Below are 22,604 nucleotides of genomic sequence, written 5' to 3' on the forward strand. Positions count from 1 at the left end.
CTGGAGCTCCGCCTCCAGGAAGTCATGACAACATGGCTCCTCTATTAACCCTTTGACAGCGTTTTATCAGAGATGCTGAGAATTGTCTCCTGCAATGATCTAAGTGCTGCTGGCTAGTCTGAAGGAGCTCAGTGGGGGAGGAGCTACGGATTGAAGGCCGAGCTAGGTCCAACCAGGCTATTTGAATGGTTGCCATGGACATTAAAGGATTTCTCAAACATGAAAGAATGAAAACAACACTCCAGGTTTGTTTTTGATGAACAAATAACAGTATAACAAAATTTAAAGCTAAAAAAGTACATTTTAAACAATACTGCCCCATTAAGGTCATAAACTTTCTTTGAAAATGTAACGTAGCACACAATTCAAGCAAAAAGATTTGACTCCACAGAGTCTGACAAGATTTAATATTAAGTTTTAGAATATTTAATATTTTCAACGGGTTGGCTTAATTAAAGCCTGATTAGGACTCGACCCAGTTTGTGTTTCTGGGAGAGGAGTCGTCATGGGGGCCTGGTCGACCAATCAGAAGCAGATTTATGGATAACGGGATTTGCATATTTTGATTTTAAGAAAAAGGAAAAAAGAACATCGACAATACTTTACTGTAGCCAAAATACTGCATCATTATCTGAGCTTTAAATACATAATTATTCCTCTGAATACCTCAGATAATCAATATTTGTTATAACTAATCACTGATTATGTAAAAGCTTTCTTAAATTCTGAAAGAAAAATCCTAAAGAGCTGTGTCATATATTTAGAAAATGTTTGTTTTGAGCATAAATGGGTGAAATCTGTTCATTTACCAGAGAAATAAACCATTTTTTCCCATTTTGTAGCTGGTAATTAAAGTGAAGCACTCCAAGCATCACCATCCTGGATTTTTTATTGCTTTTCTCTCACGCTCGTCTCTTTTGAAGAGACGGTTTTGCTTTATTTCAGCAGCCATTGGACGACTAATGACCATAGCTAACAGCTCTTTGCTCTTTATGGGTATTGATTTGGCCATTCCCAAAGACTGTTAACTGCGATCGTCTCTTATCCTTGTTTAGCTGATGTTGTTTAGAGTCATTACATCAGTTTATTAGCGACTCTTCTGTAGAGGAACGTGAGGAGAACACATTAAAGATGCTGCCTTTTAAATCAATCTGTCTCTTTACGTGGATCTAAAGCAAAAAGTAAACGGTGCCTTTCAAAAATATCCATACCTTTTAATATTCAGCATTTTGTTATATTAAAACTAAAAACTTCCACTTGTTGAATGTTCTTCAAAAATAGAAATAATAAATGTGGATTTGATGGAGGACTTCCGGTAATGTGCTAATAGCTAAGCAAATTTTTTTTTGTTCGCACTTTAGCATTAATGCTAACTTTAAAAACATTTAGATCTTCCAGATGGATTATAAAATGCTAATTTATGTGGCTCTTTTGTAAACTTTCAGATGAATAAAGTTCGATATTTGGGTTGAAGTTTTGATTATTGACTATGGACGTTTAAATCCGTGCTCTTATTTTGAAATCTATTTACGTAACAGTTGCATTTCCTTTCCTCGCTTTCTCTCATTGAAACGAAATAAGACGCTGACAGTAGAGACCAAGACATAAACATAAACCTTCATAATTTCAGGTTATTATGGAATATGTAAATTAACCCCTAACCAAAAACAACCAATCAGAGCCAGGAGGCGGGTTTTATCATTGGCACATTTACTCGCTGCTAAATGTGCGAACAGTGGAAAAACAAGTTACTGTTTTTTGTTGGCCATGCTAACTAGCCTTAGCATTCAGGAAAGGCTGTGCTAGCTTCAGCATAGCAGAGAACAAAGGGGGAGTGATTAACAGCACTAAGACCCGCCTCCTGGCCCTGATTGGTTGTTTCTAGTTGGAACTGGGAGAAGGCAGAGGAGCAGATTAATTGTCTCAAATATGTAAAAAAAAAAAGAAAAAGTTTTTTATAAAAGTTACATACTGCAGCTTTAAGGATATTGAAGTAGAAACTGTTTAAATTAATTTGCCATTTTGAGTTTGTCACATGGAGTTCTGATAAAACGTGTAAATTAAAATCAGTCAGCAGATAAAACATATAATTAAGTAGATTAAATAGCACTTTGAAAAGTTAATCTGTGTTTTCCCAGCTACTCTGTTCGGTTCTGAATGGAGCCTCTACAGTTTGTTTGGACCTGGCGATATGTGAGGGCAGGTTTAGTCAGACCATCAGTGGGAGTTTATTCCTGGAAGCTCAGATCCAAATTCAGCTCTAGAAAAAGTGTCACTGGTCCGCTGAGCAGGTTCCTGCGCCGCTCTGACATCTGGTGCCCAGTCCGTGCCAGGATGCCCCCGCTGCACTGTGGACGGCGGTTCTGGTGCCGCAGCCGAGCCTCCATGTCAGCACACACCCACGCCTTCACACACACACCAGCAGACGCCACACACTCCTACCTGAAGCTGCGCCTTCCTCTTGAATCCGAAACTCAACGCTAACTGTGATACTCTGTCACGTTTTACACACATGCGAATGAGCTCTTGCAGCATATGTCGCCTCCAACTCCTCGGAGTCGGAGTAATTAATCAGACCCGAGACTCGGGCCACGTTCAGCAAACACACCGATTCTCACGGAGCGGTTAGCAGAACAAACCTGGAGTTATTTCCATCTAAATATCGGCTCTGCTGGCCCAAAACGACAATCAGACCAAAAAACACTGAAAACTGACTGAATATGAACTCCTGCAATTCACTGTTAATTATCCTAAATCCCATTGCTAATGCTGAGGAATTAAGACGACACTCTTTAACCAGAATTACTTTAATTGGCACAATTAGTGTAATTTCATTACGTCCTGCAGTAAAAAGGCTATTCCAAGCAAACGCTGCTTATTTCCTTTATGTGGAGGCCTTTAATAAGCTTTCCAATACCTGCTGCTAATGGTAATGAGAACTTCTAAACTTTTTTTCCTTGCATCAGAAGTTTTTCATCGCCTGTGCCCCTGCAATAGTGGGCACCCTAACGCTAATGTGCTAATAGCAGCTAATTTTTGTTTAGAAGAATACAACAGTTATATGAACAATAACTAGGTTATTAAACAAATTCAGCAAAAATTCACATATGAATTGTTTTGTGAGCCTCCTCAAATACTCTTCTTAAATTTAGCGCTTTAGCGTTAGCTTCCGCTAAGTACCATGTTAGTGTACCGCTTTAGTGTTAGCAGAACAAATGTTTTTGATTAGCGCTTTGGGGTTAGTTCAGCTAATCTTTCAGTTAGCGGTACTAACCACTGGTCCACTCCAGACCTCATTGTGTTTGAATGGGACTCTCTGTCTACACAGAGTTCTGTTAAAACTTTGCCATAAGGCCTATGTAAACATATGGAACAAAACTGACCTGCACACCAAACGCTGTCTAGATGCACCTGTTGGGTGAGGCATGGCAGTGGCAGCATCATGCTGTGGGGATGCCTCCCTTCAGCTGAGGCAGTGAAGCTTAATACAGAATAATCCTGGAAGAAAATCTGTTTGGGGTCTTCCATGACTATCGGTAGGTAAATATTGATTTATTAGAATGTCCTAGTCAAAGTCCAGACCTAAATGGAATTGAGGATCTGTGGAAAGACTTGATAATCTGACAGAGCTTGAGCTGTTTTCCCAGGAAAGAATTGGCTTTAGTGGTGCAAAGTGTCTGATTTATGGAGGTAAAAACAAATGCAGGCCGCACTTTTAAGAGTTTAGTAATTGAAACGTTAAAAACGTGCGAAGTTTTTCTCTAACTTACATATAGAAACCATCTGAGGGCTTTTGTATGGCAGATACACAATGCAAAGTATCCAGAGAAAGTATTTTAGGAAAGAGAATACTACAGCTGAAACAGTTTTCCTAAAAATATGCAAAATTATAATAAATAAATAAGTTGGCTGAGTCTGAGAGGAGTTCGGTCGGTATCGTTAGGTCTGCTGAGCGATCACAGACCAAGATGGAAGGAGAAAGTGTCGCTCTGTGTGAGATAAAGATGGAAAGTCGAGCGGAAAAGATAAGAAACGGCATCCTGGATTAAATCAAAGGCTGTGAATTTTATATAGGAATAAATTAGAAATTTTCCTTCTACACTACAATGATGATTTTGAATCTGCGCTGTAATATTCCTGCTTCTGGTGGGAAATCCCTGCAGGTTTGATCCCTGAGTTTTTTTTTGTTGTTTGTTTGTTCTTTTCCTTTTTGTCGCTCCGGTGAATCAGCCTCAGCGGTTTTGACACCAATTATTCCCCACTGAGCTGCTTATAATGCAAACAATAACAAAAAAAACAGGCAGAGGCAGTTTGTACAGGTGACACGGGAGGAGGTGTGTTTTCTCATTGTGTGTGTGTGCGTGTGTGAGGATGGAAAGAACGTCATTCTTTGGTAGAAAATCCGTTTTATTTCTGCCTGTAAGCCAAGGAGGAGGGCTTAGCTTAACTGGTCTGAAACGAGTCCAGGCATAAAGAATCTCTGCTAGCTGAACTGTCACTAAATGATAAATAATAATAATGAGAAGAAGAAAAAGGAGCTTCTGTGTGTCCAGATCCAGGATCTGCTCAGATTATCAGCAGAGACGCTTCCTCCCTTCCTCTCATTTATCTTCAAACTGAATTAAAGAAGCTCCTCATCTTCGCCGTCGTCTTCCTCTCTTGTCCAGGGTTGAGAAATTAACTTGCTCAAAAGGTCACAGGACCAACCATCTGGGTCAGGTGTGATCCGATTGGCTGAGACTCCTCTTCACATACCACAAATATTGCCTTCCAGATAGTTTGTTGCAATTTATTCATAGTATTGAGCTGCACTTATTTAAAGAGGCAGTATTGGATAAAACCAACGTATTTAGCTCTACATCTTGTTATAAAAGGGCTGGATAATCACGTGATTGATATCAATAGATAATAGGGCTGATAGAATATTCAACTTCGATCCAGAACCGCACAGCATTCTGGGAGATGTAGGCGGAGGAAAGGCTTTAGCCAATAAACCACTCACCTCTAGCTAAGCTGGGCTGGTGGAATCAACCAACTCATTCATTCTTTGGTTACCTAGCAACTCATTCATTCTTTGGTTACCTAGCAACAACTTGCTGAGTAATTTGTGCAGCAGCAGTTCCAGGTTTTGCTTCTAACGGCTTAAAAATAAAAACCAACGGTGTGGTTGGTTTTTAAAGCAGAAAACATGATGTCATTAATTGGCAGAATTTCAGATATTTAAAACAAAAAACTAATCAATAATTATCAATATCGACTGATATGAAACGCTTATACAGTGATAAGTTTGTCATCCGTATCGTCCAGCCATAATGTTATAATGTTATTCCCTCGTCACAGATAAATCTGGAGCGTTGCTTTGATTCTTTCATGCATGTTTGAGAAATTTTTTAATCTCCATGGCAACCATTCAGCTGTGCTAAACGCCTGGGTGGACCTAGCTCTGCCTCTGATGATGAAGCCCCGCCTTCCCGGTTTAAGCTCCGCCTCTGAGGACGAAGCTCCTCCTTGGAGATTAAATGCTAAAACCTATGAGAGGAGTTGCTGCTGTGGTGCTCCTCGTTATCTGTTGAAGGGTCGGCATCTGAATCAACTTGAACTTGAGTCTTCAGTAAACATTTTCCTTTTAATTAAGTAGAAAGTGACTGCATCATGTTCAGAGGTGCAGCTAGCGATTATTTTAGCGAGTATCAGAATCAAACACAAAGGAATTGGCATATTTTTCATCTAAGTGCTTTAAACTTTTTTATTGATATTAAAAATACATAAAACATGGAAACAAACAAATAATTCAACTCCTTTTAAAGAAGAAAATTTTAATGTTATTGTTCAAAATGCAACAAAGGATGTATAATCAATCCAGTTAACTAAATTAGTTGATAATTATTTCAATAATCGATTAATACCAGTAAATCTGATTAATCTTTCCAGCCCTGATCATGTTATTATTTTAGGTTTTTCTGTCTAGATTTCTTTCTGGTGGCCTGTCCTTGGCTATAAACTCATTGTGCTTTGTGTTTGTTTTACAACACCGGTTCAGCCTGAATATTTGAATCTGCAGCGGTCGCATCCGTCGCGGACTGGTTGAAGAATTTATTCCACTCGTATGACCCACCGCTGCATCACATGACCAATCAGCTGGCCGTAGCGGCTATCAAACAGCCACATGTGTAGATCTGAACTTCATGAACCGGTTAATGTCACAATGAACAAACACTGCTAAGGCCTGCAGACGCCTTAAACTCCTCCGTTGTACATAAATCAGACTTTTTGGAGGTTTTATTGCTTTGCTATTTGTCCAGAATGAGGCCTTGCCTCTTTAAGGGCCCCATTTCACTGCTACACATGAGTTTAATCAGGATTTCAGGGAGCCAGCGAGTCTTTATCCTCTCTCCCTGAATGGCTGGGTTTTATCAGCATGGTGTGTTTCCTATTAGGTTGCTTGTCTTTGCGGTTTGAGTTGGGATGCAAAGGTCCAGTTCAGTATGAGAGTTTTACTTACTGGACCAGAGTTTGGCCCAAATTTCCATGGAAAGCAGACGTTGCTATGAAAACTCAACAAAAAGTGAGAGAAGTGTGTCCACAAAACTTCAGAGCATTTGATTTAAATCTAAATAATATGCCTGGCTTTTACAGGAGACCTATTGTACAAAATGAACATTTTGCATGTTTTGGGTTTTTACTGTTTCTAAAAATTCACCAAGCGCTAAAAAAACCCCAAAAAAACACCCAGCCATTTTTTTGGCAAATTGTTAGTTTGCGTTTGGTCAGCTGGTTTTACCACTGTATGCCATGTACAACGGCTTCTGTTTTGTTGCTGACTTACCATCCAGAAACCACTTGCTGCATTCTGGATGGTTGTGCAGGAGGCACCACATCTGCTTTTCAAAGATGTACAGTTGAATAATTTTGCAGCCATTTAACTGTAAAAAGATCATTCTCCTCCTCCTGCCCCCTGAGCTACGATTTCTGTCAGAAGAAATGCACCAAAAACAACCAAAGAGAGCCAAGAGGTGGGTCTTAACGCTGTCAGTAATCCTCATGAATGAGCTGCTAAATGTGCTAGAGGCAGAGGAACAACTTACCATGACATTGCTGGCCATGCTAACTAGCCTAGCATTCAAGACAGGATCTGCTGTAGAAAGCAAAAGAGGGAGTAAGGATGAGCAGCGCTGCAGGAGATTGTGATTGGCAAGGCTAAGCCCCGCCTCCTGGCTCTGATTGGTTGTTTTTAGTTCTCACTAGAAGAAGGCAGAGGAGCTTAATTTTTTTAAATTATTTTTACAGATTATCTGTCTCATACCTCTCAAATATGTAAAAAAATATTTTTTTCTTAATATTCACAGTGCAGCTTTAAAGTCCGCAGTGTGAACGCAGAATGACTTTGAGCTGAAAATGCAGTGAAGAGGTTTTTGTAGAGCTCAGTTCAAAGAAGCATAGTCGGTCAACTGAAAGACGACTCTGACCTTGGCGTCATCTAAAGTGAAACCAACTTCCCTCTGCCTCGGTTGGCGGCGTCCGCTGTAACAGTAACCTCCCACAGCATCGACGCGTAACGTCCACGCGCCGTTTTCACCCCGCCGGACCCCGACGCGGCTTTGACCAGGCGAGGAATGCGGCGGACTCGGGCCTGGTTAGTTTCTGCTCCCACACACTCTCCTACCGGCCTGACATTGAAACTCTGGAGCTGCTCAAACACAATGTGCACAGGCGGGCGTCTGTTCTCCTGGCATCTCTCTGTCTTTGTATCCCTTTATGGAAATGTTTGGCAGGGAGGCCGCCGCTTTGTGGTGTCCGTAAGCACAGAGGGTAGCTGTAAAGCACCATCAAGTGGCACATTCATACTCCGAGCCCGAAGAGCATACATACGGGATGGATGGATGACTTCTGCTCCTTCCCACTTCTTGCAGTGTGGAGGAGGTTCAGGGAGGAAGAAAGGCTGTTCTTCAGTCAGCTTTGGGACTTATTAGCACTTGGATATGCTCAGAAAGCTCTCAGCGCCGCGCCACACACCATGTGCTCGACTGGAGTGCCTATAAGCCGTCAATGGGTCTATTGTACCAAAACCTCCTCAGCTTTCCTACAGCTCACCTTTCAAAATTAAGACGATTGCTTCCTGGGTCCTCCGACCTGAACAACAAGCTTCTTCTTTACCAGCGAAGTGTGAAGTTCAGAAGTTTACATACCCTGGCAGAAAGACAAACCCAATGACTACAATCAGGTTTAAATGTTGTAATTACTAAGTTGTAGTCTGTGACATGAAAAAACTAATATTTACCTCAGAAATTGTATGTCTTTGTTATATTTTTCACCTTGCTGGCCCGATGAAGCAGGTAGATTATAGTGGATTATAATCTATAAACAAAACATAATAAGTCATGGCTAATGTTGCAGGAGTTTCTCAAAACACAAAATGTTTGGTTTCAGCTAAACTCCTCAAACTTTTCATGAACCGTTAGACACAAGATATCTATTGAAACATGCTAACGTGATTAGCTGGTGATCTGCTTGTTCACTAAGCTAACTAGAGCTAATGCCATAAACTGTAGCTAACGCCATTTTCAGGAGGTAACACAGGTAACAAATAACAAACACTGAAACATTTCTGCTGATAAAAGTAAAAACGGGAATTAATGGAGAAAAACTATTTGTAATAAGAACTACATGGTGCCTTTAAAAGCTAACGAAAACAAACTGAAAGTACAGATTACAACTTTCTTTGTTTTAACTGACAGCCATCTTGGTAGGCAGTTGCTATGACAACAATAAACAAGCCACAACAATACTAGTACATTACAACTATTACTCATTTACAATTTTTGAGTCTTAAGCCTGATATTAAAAACGAGGTTTAATCAATCCGACCCAACTTTCAACAAGATTTAGAAATCAATAGTTATAGTTTTTATCTTTTACTTTGTCATGTTGTTTACATCTATTTATTATACATTTTCTTTCCGACTCCCTTTTTCCTCTGTACAAAAGAAAATAAATGTTTGACTAAACAAGCAAAATTAACTTCCCAAAGTATAGATATTGAAAAAAGTTCTCCAGATTATCATATATGGCACATGTGGCAAACTCAAGGCCCGAGGGCCAAATCTGGCCCGCCATAGCTTTCTATGTGGCCCTCTAGACTCCAAATTACAGCAATAGGCCCCTCCAGGTTTTCACAAATAACCACAAAATTCACACAGAAACCAACAAATCCCCACAATTTTCTGAGTTTATCAACATTTTTTCTCAAAATTGTCCAAAAACATTTTGGTTCAAGTGGCCGCTGTCTCAGCCTGACCTGATGTCAAGTTATAGTCCATGACCGATAGAGCGATTAATAAAAGGTCACATTTAACATCATATATTAGCGCAATTATTGTAAAAATTCCTTACAAATATTTCTAAATTAGCGCCACAAAATCTGTGATGTTGATGGCAGAAAACCACAAAAACAATCCTGGATGAACTGATTAGTGTGAAAAGATGTTCAATATTATGTTATTTTAAGGAACACTTTTAACAATTGAATTGGTTTTTATCAATACGATCCGGCGCAACAGGAACTTTATGAACATTCAGATTTTGGCCCAAATGGAAATGAGTTTGATGCCCTGATATTTGGGATAAAAACCACTGAATCCTGGACTATTTTGAATGTAAACAAGAATAAAGAGGAAGATATTTGGTGGTGGGATGATGTCACTCCACCAGCAAAGGAAGATTCTGTGATGTCACTGGCGATTCAGTCTGTGATGTCATCAACTCTAGGATTGTATGTAACACAATTCTGCATATTTTTCATTGCTTGCAATATCACTGACCAGTTCAGACGCAAAGCTCTTTCAGGTAGTTTACCAATCGAGGATTTTAGTGATTGTATTTAGGAGAAAATGTCTCATTATACGCCGAGATACCACAGTGGGATGATGGGACCCCACGCGAGAAGGGGAGGCCAGCAAAACCCCCAAGGCAGGTTCCCTCCTGCACACCCGAATGCCTTACACGGGGAAATCCACAGGCTGAGTTACCTTCTGGAAATGGAGAGAGCCGGGAGGTTTGAAGACAACCAGAAACTGTCCCACCTGGAGGCCGAGCTGGAAGAGACCAAACTCCAGTTAAAAAAGCAAAAAGCTCTCAAAGAAACGTTTATCAACCAGGCCAAAGACGCAAAGAGGGAACTTGAGAGACTAGAGAAGTTCAGTGATCCAGCAGTCCGTAACGCTGCGGTCATTGCTTCCAAGGTTCACAACAATGTGAAATACATGAAGAAGAAGAACTTGCAACAAGACTTGGAGGAGTTAAAGGTGGCCCACCTCCTCAGCCAGGAAGCATTTGTGGCTGAAATAGAGGCTGAGAGGAAGAAAAGTCAGGGACTCCAAGAAGATCTGGACCAACTCCAGACTTCCTACGAGGAACTGAGCTCTAAGTATGAAGCAGCCGATGCTCTGCTGAGGCAGGAGGCCGAGACACAGAAGCTTTATGAAGCGAGGCTGAGTGAAGAACAACGACTGCTGGAGAACTTGAGAACTGAGAAGGACGACATGTTTAAAGAAATGTCCCAAAAGATTTCATTCCTGCAAGACAGCGAGAAACTTTTGCAGGAAGAATTAAATCTGATCAAACGTTCATATAATGAACTGACCTGCAAATATGAAAGCGAAGTTTCTTCACTAAAGCAAGACGTAGAAAGATGTCGGCAGGAGGCGACAGATGAGAAAGACGCCAACATGGAAAGAACGAAGGAAAATCTGCAGCTTATCAACAAGCTGAGAGCTGAGAAGATGGAGCTCTTCCATAAAATGTCCAAAGAAATCACAGTTCTGCAAAAGAGAGAGAAGCAGATGATAAAACTGGACCAGTTTAACTTCTTCTACGAGGAGCTAAAATGTAAATATGAAAGAGGCATTATGGATATACAGCAGCACCGTGAAAAATACCAGCAGAAGATAAACCAGGAGGAAACTGCTCTTTCAAACAGAGAAAAGAAAGAGAAGGTTATGCATGAAAGAAACAATTGTGAGCTGCAACAACAAGTCGAAAACCTTCAGCTGCAGATAAATCAGGAGCGAAAAGATCATCTGGAGAAATCAGAGGAGGACAAGGAGCATCTAGAGAACCTGAGAGCTGAGAAGGAGGAGCTCTATCAAAACATGTCCAGAGAAATCACAGTTCTGCAAAAGAGAGAGAAGCAGCTGATAAATGAACTGGATCAGGTTCATGTTTCATACGAGGAGCAAAAATGTAAATATGAAAGAGACATTATGGATTTACAGCAGCAGGCTGAAACGTACCAGCAGGAGATAAACCAGGAGAGGAAAATTAATCTGGAGAAATCAGAGGAGGACATGGCGCGTCTAGACAATATGAGAGCTGAGTTTGCCATCCTCCAAGATAAAACAACAACTGAGATTAAATTCATTCAAGACAAGGAAAGGAGTGTCCAGGCTGAGTTAGAGAAGGTTAACAGTTTGTACCTGGAGTTAAACCGTCTGTATGAAACTGATATCACTGCGTTGAAACAGGAAGCAGCAAAATACCAGCAGGAGAAAAGTTGTGTGATAAATGATTTGGACGGAGCAAGAGAGGATGTACTGCTGCCCGACACCCTGAAAGCTGAGGAAGACGATTTCCATCAAAAACACGTCCCAGTTTCCCAAGAGGAGAAAGACTCACAGAACCAAGTCGACCTGGTTAAAGTCTTCAGTCCAGAGGTTTCTTCGGAGGAGGAACTCTCAGAAAAAACGTCATCAAGTTGTTCCACTGATCCAGAATCAACAGGAGAGACTGAGATCGCTGGACAAACCATCCTGGAGGATTTAAACAATCCAGATATTAAAACCCTGCAGGATGGTCAAAAGAAAAAATCAAAATTTTCAATTTGGAAAAAAGTCCAAAACATTCTGCGATTGAAAAAGCCAAAAAAAACCCAAAAGATTGAAGACGATCAAGAACATGTTTAATGTTCTTGATTTGGATATTTAGAGGAGAAAGACGTGAGAGGTCTGTGAACGGGGCGCCATGCCACGCTCCGTCAAGAGGAAATTTAAAAACCATGAAGTTTTTCCCCATCCACTAACTAGAAAATAGATCCCTTCCCGACCCGATTGGAAAAAACGTGGGCAGCACGGTGGTGCAGCGGTTAGCGCTGCATCTTCACAGAGACCATCTGTGTGGAGTTTGCATGGTCTCCCCGTGTTTGCGTGGGTTTTCTCCGGGTGCTCCGGTTTCCCCCCACATCTCCTAAAACATGTAGGTCAGGTCAGTTGGTCACTGTAAATTGCCCCCAAAACACTTTAAGAAACTCCAACCATGTCCAGTATTATTGTTAAACCTGTAAAATGAATTGAATTAGCCGAACGTTAGCCCTTTTCCCTTCGCTGGTTTAGTGGCAGGCGGCTCAGTGCCGCAACTAGGCTCAGTATTTATAGCAACGTATTGATTTAAGAATTAAAATTTCTTCTTTTAATAGTAATAATTTCTGTTTATTTTCACTGTACTTGTGCTTTTATGGTTTGTCCCTTAGTTTACCTTTTCTACTCACTTTTTATATTGAATTGCACTGAATTGTAGCTCGTTATTCTGTTTAAATCTGTATTTTAAAGAAGATTAGCAAAAGGATCATGCAGTGGCTTTTTTAGGGCGGCTGTGGCTCGGTGGTAGAGTGGTCGTCTTATGACCAGAAGGTTGTAGGTTCGATTCCAGCTTCCTGAGCCACATGTTGAGGTGCCCCGGGGCGGGGCACTTAGCGGCAAGTTGCCCCCCGACCTGCATGTGGGTGTAAATGTGTGTGTGGGTGAATGTGACTGTAGTGTGAAGCGCTTTGAGTGGTCAACATGACTAGCAAGGCACGACACAAGTTCAGTCCATTCACCTTTTTTCTTTGATAAATCCTGTTTTTCTTTTTATACCAAACATAAAAAAGCTGATTTAACAGGTTTGGATTCTTCAGGTTCCAGGATGTTAAATTAAGATTAGAGTTAATCTGTAAATAATATTAGATTATAATTGTAATCATAATTTAATACTCCGGACCATGAAGAAGCTCAAACTTGTTATATCTGGTTTGTTTGTTATAAGGAAAAAACAGGTTTTATCATAAATAAAAGTTACTGTGATCTTTCTGTTAGTCTTTATTTAGAAATACAGATTCAAGATAGTTTAACAAGCTTAACAAAAAAGTGCAATTTAACATGAAAAACTGTAGAAAAGGTAAAAAGAACAATCTATGAAAGTATGAAAACAGAGAACTTAATCAGAAATTATTTCCATCACAGGAAGAAATAAATTCTTAGATGAACATTTTGTAATAAATATAAAGCTTTTGTGTTGTTGAGCTTATGTGTTGTCTGCTTGTATAAAAGAGAAGAAAAGGGGCAGGAAATGCCTAATCCAGTTATTTTTTAACCAGCTTTATAGTAAAACTGCAAATTCTGTTTTATTTCTGATGTTACTTCTAGGTTTGGTTTGTCAACCTGGGTTCAATTCCCAGTCCTGCAGAATCTGCTGCATGTCTTTCCCTTCTCTCTCCTCCTAATTTCCTGTTCAACCTGTTAAATTAATTACGGCCTAAAAAACTTTATTCGAGCCTAAAAGACTAAAAAAACTAAAACATACATTTCACCTCACAACTGGACCAACAGTCAGAATATGCTTCCCACCACATTGTGCTCGTTTCCTCGTGTTAAATAACAACTTTCTTCCTCTCTCTCATTTTCTCTCTTTCTTACATAATTAATAGGTTACTTAATATTTACACACATACATGCACACATTTACACGTCCCCTCCATGGGCTGCCACCTTATCGTGGTGGGGGGGTTTGAGTGTCCCAGTGATCCTAGGAGTTATGCTGTCGGGGCTTCATGCCTCTGGTTGGGCCACCCAATGCAGACAGGTCCAAGGTGAGGAACCAGACCAAGTGCAGCCCAAAGATCCCTTATGATGAAAACGACCGTTGGAAACAGTGGTTCTGCTCGCCCCTACATGAGGTCCCACCCTGGAGCCAGGCCTGGGGGCGGGGCACGTTGGGGAGCCCCTGGTGGCCGGGCTTTAACCCACAGAGCCCGGCCGGGCTCAGCCCGAAAAGAGCCCATGGGTTCCGGCTAGAAATAGTCGGACTCACTGCAGTGCATGGCTCTGGTTCTGGAGCCGGTCTCCTTGAAAGGGGTTGGATGTTCTCCCACCCTGGAGTTGCCCCTTGTGAGAGGCGCTGGGCAGGAGTGGGCTTTCTTGTTGCCTCCATCTTGGTGCCTGTACGTTGGGGTGAACAAGAGGATAGCCTCTCCCTCTACCTACGGGTTTGGGTCGGGTTCTGACTGTTTACCCACCTTTTTAAGTCCTTGGAGGGGGTACTGGAGAGTGCCCCTCCTGGGAGCTGCCTTGTTATACTGGAGGGGTTTTCTCCGTAGGGTCTCTGGGCTCCCTTAGAGACGGGGTGAGAAGCCCAGGAATCCAGGAGTCACTGATGTGTTTACATATATCCAGGGTTTCCCCCAGGGTATTATAAGCCCCCTGACCTCCTGCATCAAGGTAGGAGTCAAGATGAAACCCCACTGCGTTGCTCTGCTGTGCAGCTCGATGTGAACTGCAGGTATAACATGTAGTTGTGCTTGAAGAGGAGCGTTGAGTGAGCAGTGAGAATGATTTATCTTTGTGAACAAAGAATCATGTTGCCCAGCGTGGCTCTGTGTCTGCGCTGTAAACTTTATGTCTGTGTTCTTAACATCTGTTAATACAAAAACACGATGGCGAGGGAAGAAACGCAGTTTAACCTAATTTGGTTCTAATTACAAAGACAGGAAATCCACCTGCCACACATACGGCTGAGAGAGAGCGAGACGGGGAGGCCGAACAAAACGAAACGATTCTTTATGTGTGAGGATGACAAATAACAGAGTCCTGACTGTCCCATCGTGTAATACTTTTAAAAATTGTATTTTATAGGAAAGTATATCAATGTGGCAATAAATGGAACAATAATACCAAAGATGTATCTTGATTTTGACCTTGAATTTTGATCCAAACATAATAAATGTCACATTGACTGTTTGGCCTATGAGAGATTATTTTAAATACTTGACCATTTTCCAATGCATATTCTGCAGCATATGACTGTAAAAATCTTTAACATTTGGATGTAAACATAGAAATGTGCTTATTGAATACAACTTTATTCCTATTTGCATGCATAGACGCATCTAAATACAAGCTGCTCTTTAATATTTTATCAATCAATCAAGTTTATCTGTTTTGCACATTTCAGCAACAAAATGTCAGGTTAAAGGCTTTAAATAATAAAAACACAAAAATATGTTTAATGTACAATTCAATTCAAATCTTTACATTTGAATTGAATTGAAAACAAAACTTAAGTCATAAAAACAACATAGTCACCAATTGAGAAACCAGAAACAAATATTACATTTTGTCATCATTAAAATCGTCAATACATCCGATAAGTTGGTTTATGGACCTTATAACATGGGCCGCTTTTCATTGGCTGATGCCCATTCTACGTGGTCACGTGGCGGCCGTCTCACAAACACACTTAGCTTCCCGTTAGCTAAGTACAGCATAAAGGCAGAACTGATACAACTTGTACACCTTGAAGCCTGTCTGCTACACAGTCTGACGTTAGCTAAACAGATCAATATGCAATGTGTCTGTATCTGACATACACTAAAGATTTTATTTTAGCAGAAAAGGCTTTGGACTAAACTGTTACTCTGTTAGCCACGTTAGCACCAAGTACAGCTAGTCAATCAACCATCGCTGTGTTCAGGGAAGCGCTGATTAATAATCGATAAATAAATATCAAGCCTGGAGACTTGATATCATAACGGACTGAATGTTTTGTTTTTAACGTAATCTTTGCTCGTCTTGCGGGGCGCAGGTGGTTGCCACGGTAACAGGTGTGCTTAAACTACAAAGAGAGAGAGAGAGTAAAAAGGTAGGAGTGGTTTTGAGTTGATCACCTGTTCAGGTTATTTTACCTTTGTTTCCCTTTGCTGTGGCTCATTACAGCCGCTGTAGTTTCTAAACGTTGGACTAATTACCTCGTTAGTTTGTGAGTTTACGTCATTCACAACAAACATCAAATAGAACAAATATATTTCATAAAATTTTAACAAACAAATGGCTTCTACCGCGATAATTATGTGAAATTAAATTAATTATATTCCAACTTCAGAAGATTTGCCTTTACCTTTACAGAGCTCTTTGGTTCCTCCTATCAGTCTGTAGCTTCTCATATTGAGGTCAAAGTTCAGATCTACCATAACTGACTGACACCTGCTGGCCTCAGGTTTGCAACCAGCTTGTGACTGAGAAACCAGTAACCTCCTCCCAGATGATGACATGAACTTGTTAGTTCCTCTGTCCATTTAGTAGCTGATATATTGAAATGATGCACTAATGGAGTCATGTTTACATAGAAACAACGTGCTGCCAGGCTTTGTTTGTGAGACTTGCGGTCATGTGGGCCAGTTGTGGGCAGAGCTTGGTAAGGTCCATTAGCTAGAGCTAACCCATTGGAGCAGACAGAAATTACCTGCAGGTACCACAAGGTTCAATTCTTGGACCCAACTATTTAATATCTACATGCTCCTGCTAGCTCAAGCTACACACAAGTAATACGATTAGCTATCATAGCTATGCAGATGATGCACAGCTGTTTAGAGTTGCATTTGATTAATAACTGGGACATCTTTAATTTCAGTCTGGATAAACAAATTGGCATTACCTCTCCTTATTTTGCCACTGTGGTGTAATATCATATGAAGCACTTTGAACTGCCTTGTTACTGAAACTTGCTACATGAAAAACTTGTCTTTACACTAGATATACTTATAAAACCATGAAATCACTTTATTTTTTAAATCAAGAAACTTTTTTTTGTATACCAAAAATAAGTGTCTTTGTGAGTCACTGGCTCCTATTGGTCTGCATCTGCAGACCCACAAATAAACAGCAGTGAGACAGTTAGTGTGTAAGGGTTAATGCAGTTCACGAGAAAAGGAACACACACACACACACACACACACACCTGGCTTCAGACACACTCCATGGTGAAAGTTCCTCATCCTTCCTGCAGGTATTTTTATTCCATCTGAGGTTTGAGGAAATATTACACACATGAACTTTCTGGAGGCTTTTGTCTGAATGCAGCGTTGATCCAACCTGCAGCTCCAACTCTCCTGGGAAGTTTATCTGCAGAGTTAGGGCTGTGTTCATGGGAATTTTTGTGAGGTCAGACACTGGTGTTGGTTGAGAAATTTTTTGGTTAATGCCTGGTAGATTTGGGCATGAAATGTTCAGAGTTCTTCAGTTAGTTAGACGTTTATATTCATGGTCTTAATTTGAAGTGGCTGAAAACTGTTAAACATACAGAAACAAAATAAAACACACTAAATTCACCGCTCTAGCATTAGCTCCCACCAAATACCATGTTGGTATTGTGCTTTACAGTTGGCTTACACTAAAGACTGTGTTGGTATAGCATTTTAGCATTAGCTACACAACATGAATGGCATGCTGGTATTGTGCTTTAGCAGTAGCTTTCCATGCAATACCGCTCTGGTGTAGAACTTTAGCGTTAGCTTTCATTATATACTATGTCGGTGTAGCGGTTTAGCAATAGCTTTGAACATATACTGTGGTGGTATTGTGCTTTAGCATCAGCTTCCTCTACATAGCACGTTAGTTTACACAATGTTTGTGAATTGCGCTTTAGTGTTAGCGTAGTTAGCTGGATGTGTTCTGATCCTGACCTGCTCAGTTTATTGGACTCATAGGGAATATTCAGAGCCATCCGACTAAATTCACTTAGCTGATAGTTTTTCCCTACAGTTTGCTGTTTTCTCACCGGATGCTGACCTCATCCTGACTTAAAAGTGGCTCTAATCATCCAATCAAGTGAAAGAAAGACCAGCCTCTGTTCATTCTGGAAGCAGATCAGTTGTGGGGGGGGAAATCCAGCGGAGACTCGTCGATGTTTGGGATGTTTGTGGTGATAATATCTCCAGAGACAAAGCATTCAGATGAAAAACTGAGAGTAACATTTCCAGCTTCACCTGATTGAATTGTTTTGCAATCTTCTAAAACAGGTTTCCATTTTTAAACTCCAGACTGTTATTATTGACATGAGGTAGTGTTTCGGTCCTGGAAGCCGTTTCCAAACATGGTGTTTACTTATGATAAACATGTTGTTAACCCCAGCAGCCCATCATGACGTGTTTCCGTCTGCTGCTTGCTAAATTACCCTGATTGTCATCTTCTCAGGTTTCCTCCTCTGCTCTGAGAAGATAACATCCCTCTCTCTATCTGTCCCCGAACATCCCCTCTCTTCTGCTATCTCGCCTTCTCTAAATCCGGTTATCTCTCTGCTCTCATGATGATGATGACCGTTGTCATATCTCTTTGATCTCAACATCGCGGCTTCTTATTTCCCCTTTTTCCCCTCTATCAGTTCGTAACACTTTTTGTCATCTGCTACAAACGTAAAAGACACAAATATATGGCGTCTCTTTTAGCCTCAAATTAATGCAGATAAAAATAAACGTGTTTTTATTAGCAGGTAATGTTTTAACTGCTTTATTTTACATGCAGGATCTCCAAAAACATCCCCACCACCAAGGATGTGGAGCCGCTGCTGGAGATCGATGGAGACATCCGCAGCTTTGAGGTCTTCCTGTCCTCCAGGACACCAGTCATCATCGCCAGAGACGTGGAGACGTTCCTGCCCTGCACCGTCAACCTGGACCCCAAACTCAGGGAGATCATCGCAGGTCTGGACACACTTCTGGGCCTCGGACCAGCATGCCAGAGCTACTGGGTCTGGGTCACCAGCAATGCTCCCACTGAGAAACCAGCAAAACCTTCTGGTTGTGCTTTTGGATGGTGGGAGGAAACTGGAGTACCCAGAGAGAACCAATACGGACAACATGGAAACCCAAAACCTTCTGGCAACGTTTATTGTTAAAAACGTAAAAAATAAAACATTTCGGTGATTTTAATTTTTATAAATTCTACTTTTTAGAGTTTTTAAGCAACATTGATTATTCTGACAATTAATCTGCAAATTTAACCATTTTAAAAAATCTAATAAATAATTTTATTCTTTTTTAAAAATAAGATAAAAAAAATTGCCAAAGATGCAATAATTGCTTTCCTTTACTGAATATGTAGAAAAGTTACCTCTGCAGCAAAAATAAAATACTAAGCTCAGCTCTTCTCCTTGATTTATCAATATGGTGAAGGGCTGATCTGATCAATAGTTTTCCAATTAACCAGTTAATAATCGGATAGCAAACGGTGATTTTAAAAAAAATAATCTGGACCAGGTGAAACTAAAATCTCCTGGGTAGAACAAATTTACAAAGTTTCACCTTAAATGCAAAATTTATATACATTTTTTTGCTTAATTGCTGTTCTAAATATGATTTTCTTTAGCATGTTAAAGATTAATTGATTACTGAATTAGTTTATGATCATTTAAATAATCGATTAATTACAATTAATTGTTTCAGCCATGAAATATAATAGTAATTTTTCTTCACAATGATAGATTTTCTTATTGGTATGTAGAACATTTTGACAAATTTGTTCTTTGCCAAACTGTAAACAACTTTGCATTTACAATTTTGCTTTATAAATTAATAGTATTTGGGTGAAAATAATCAATTGATCATGAATAATCATGATTGACTACAATTAATCATTTCAGCCCTACAATATCATACTGATTTTTGTTCACAGCCATATTTTTATTAGTATGAGCAGCATTTCGGCAAACTTGACCTTTGCTCAAATTCAAACAAGTTAGCATTTTTAGATACATTGGATTTAATCCAATAATCAATTAATCACGATTAATCGTTTCAGCCCTCCAGTATAATGCTGATTTTTCTTCACATCCATTTGCTTCTTTGTATTCTGTCACTCTCTCCGTGTACTCCGGCTTCCTCCCACAGTCCAAAAACATGACTGACAGGTTAATTGGTCTTTCTAAATTCTCCCTAGGTGTGTGTGTGTGTGAGTTTGTGTGTTTGGTTGTGTGTCCTGTCTTTCTCTGTGTTGCCCTGTGACAGACTGGCGACCTGTCCAGGTGACCCCGGCTCTCGCCCGGAACGTAGCTGGAGAGGCAGCAGCACCTCCTGACCCCATTAGGGACAAGGGTGTAAGAAAATGGATGGATAGAATAGAATAGAATAGAATAGAATAGAATTACTTTATTCATCCCAGCAGGGAAATTATTTCGCAGTTACAGCAGCATAGAGACAAGACTACATGACTACATTTATGCTACATGGATGGATGGATGGATGGATGGATGGATGGATGGATGGATGGATGGATGGATGGATGGATGGATGGTTGGTAGGTAGGTAGGTAGGTAGGTAGGTAGGTAGGTAGGTAGGTAGGTAGGTAGGTAGGTAGGTAGGTAGGTAGGTATTCTGTCACATAGAATCCCAATAAAACAAACTAAATGTAGAAAATCTCCCGTGAATATGGCGACTGATGAAAGTTTTGGTATTAAACTCGCAGCCTGGCCTTTCTGGCTGAAGAGCCTCCACACCTGCGCGCTCCGTGAGTCACGCCGCGCTGAGCGCTCTCTGTGTGAGTGTGCCTGTTTGTTTTCAGTGGTCTCACCACACCATGATGCAGCGGCTTCGCGCTGACGCTGCCGTAAAGCCGCTGACGCATCGCAGCAGCAGCGGGGCCTCCGACTCTCGTACGGATTCGCTTTTACGTCACAGCGACTACAAACTGTGAAATCTGGTGGGGCTGCATGCAGAGCGGCGGCACTGAATGGCATTATTGTCCCGCTTTCACAGTTTCTGCAGTAAAAAAACCTGCGTGGCACTCAACTGTTTGAAAATGAGAAACAAGATGTGGGAAACACAGAGTTCCTGCAGCTGACACTTTTACAGCGATTACGTAACGATATCAGAACGGCAGGAACACGAGGCAGGCGACTAGTTTCAGTTCAAAATCGCAGAGGAATAAAGAAAATTTTACTGGAAAATCAGAAATACCAAACGTCTAAGGAGAGTAAACTCATAACTCATTTAATTTATTCGTGAACTGTGGCTGGGGTGCATATGAAAATCAGTCCAGGGGCCGCAAACGGCCCACGGGCCCATCTTTGAACACCCTGAAAGCAGATGCAGGTGTTAGAATGGCCTAATCAAAGTCCAAATTCCAACTTGAAAATTGATGTTGAAGCTGATCTTAAGATGTTTTGTAAATAAACATGTGATGCTGTAGAGCAGTGTTTTTCAAAGTGTGGGTCGCGGCACTCTGGAGGGACGGCGTGAGGGCCGCCGTGAGGGCCGCCGTGAGGGACGCCAGGGGCCACCATGGGGGCCCATGAAAGACTCCATCTCTGAAGGGACAAAAAACTGAATCCCATAAATTTGTTAATCTTGTATCCTTCAGTGATGCTTTTTATACAAAATTTAAGTTAAATAATTGATTAAAATGTTATTTCTGATGCTAATTTTCTGATTGGCTACCAAGCTAGCACGACTAGCAAGAAATGGGAAAAAAACACATAAAAATCAGAAAAACTGTAGAAATAAAATTTTATTAATATAAAACATTATATATTTTTTCATAATCCAAACAAGGAATTATGATAAAAAATTATCTGGTAATAAAGTTATAATAATAAAAATTTCTGCCACCTAAAATCAAAATTTGGCAGCTTTTATGCTACATGAATGCAGTAATTATTGAATAGTGAGTAAAAACATTCTAGAACTAAAACTTGTTTTTTTACATATTCTGTAGTTGTGTGTGTGTGGGGGGGGGGGGGGGGTGTGCATGTGTGTGTGTTTGAAAACAGGTTAAGGTTGTTTGGGGGGTCATCGTACCGAAACGTTTGCAGACGTTTAAAGTAGGATGTGCAACCAGCCAATTTATCAGTGCTGATTTTCTTCATTTCAGGAGATCAGTGATCAGCCAATACTTACATGTTGCTGGTTTACAATAGGTTTACATGATAATAGTTGGCATTGTTGCCAAATCAGCAATTTTCTTGCTAAATTTACCAACATTTTAAAAAAACAAAACTTTATCAGCCACGATCAGAATCGGCAGGTCCGGCTTTTCGAAGATTGGCGATCGGCCAGAAAACTGCAATCGGTGCGTCTCCAGTTCAAAGTTGGTAGAAACAGAAACCAGAAGACCTGCCCAAGTCATTTGTTGGAAACTTTCTCACTACCATTGGTTTGGTCTAAAATCATCTTGTGTTTTGTTTTGATGTTTGGTTCTGAAGCATAAAGGTGTGTGTTTCGACCCGGCCCGGTCGGTGGCTGCTACCCGGCGTCCTGCAGCCGGCCGGTGGGCGGCGCCGTCAGTGACTCCCGCCCCGCAGTCCGGACTCGCCTCATAAGGGTCCCATTGTGTTGGCGGGCCGGATTGGGTCTCACTCGGCGCGTCATTCAGCTGCCGCTTATGTGAGCAGGAGACATTCTGGTGCCTGCGTCTTGTTTTCTGGGTCTGCGCACACAGAGCCGCTCTGTTCCTCGCTTAATTCAGGAGGTTTCACCCTCAGAGGAGAGCAGATTTATGGGGAAAAGTAATTATAGCAGCAGAGTTGAGAGC

General features: G+C 40.8%; 1 protein-coding gene across 5 annotated transcripts in view; it reads left to right on the top strand.

Annotated features, from left to right (window-relative positions):
• Positions 1-22,604, top strand: part of LOC102221788 (kinase D-interacting substrate of 220 kDa-like) — a 64,239-nt gene that overhangs the window by 27,979 nt on the left and 13,656 nt on the right. For all 5 annotated transcript variants that reach the window (XM_023352254.1, XM_023352258.1, XM_023352257.1 and 2 more), the window contains exon 24: positions 18,603-18,781. In XM_023352254.1, coding sequence (XP_023208022.1) covers positions 18,603-18,781 — 179 coding nt within the window. The remainder of the gene's footprint in view (positions 1-18,602; positions 18,782-22,604) is intronic.

This window comes from Xiphophorus maculatus, chromosome 19 (assembly GCF_002775205.1).
Source record: "Xiphophorus maculatus strain JP 163 A chromosome 19, X_maculatus-5.0-male, whole genome shotgun sequence".
Taxonomy (NCBI): Eukaryota; Metazoa; Chordata; class Actinopteri; order Cyprinodontiformes; family Poeciliidae; genus Xiphophorus; species Xiphophorus maculatus.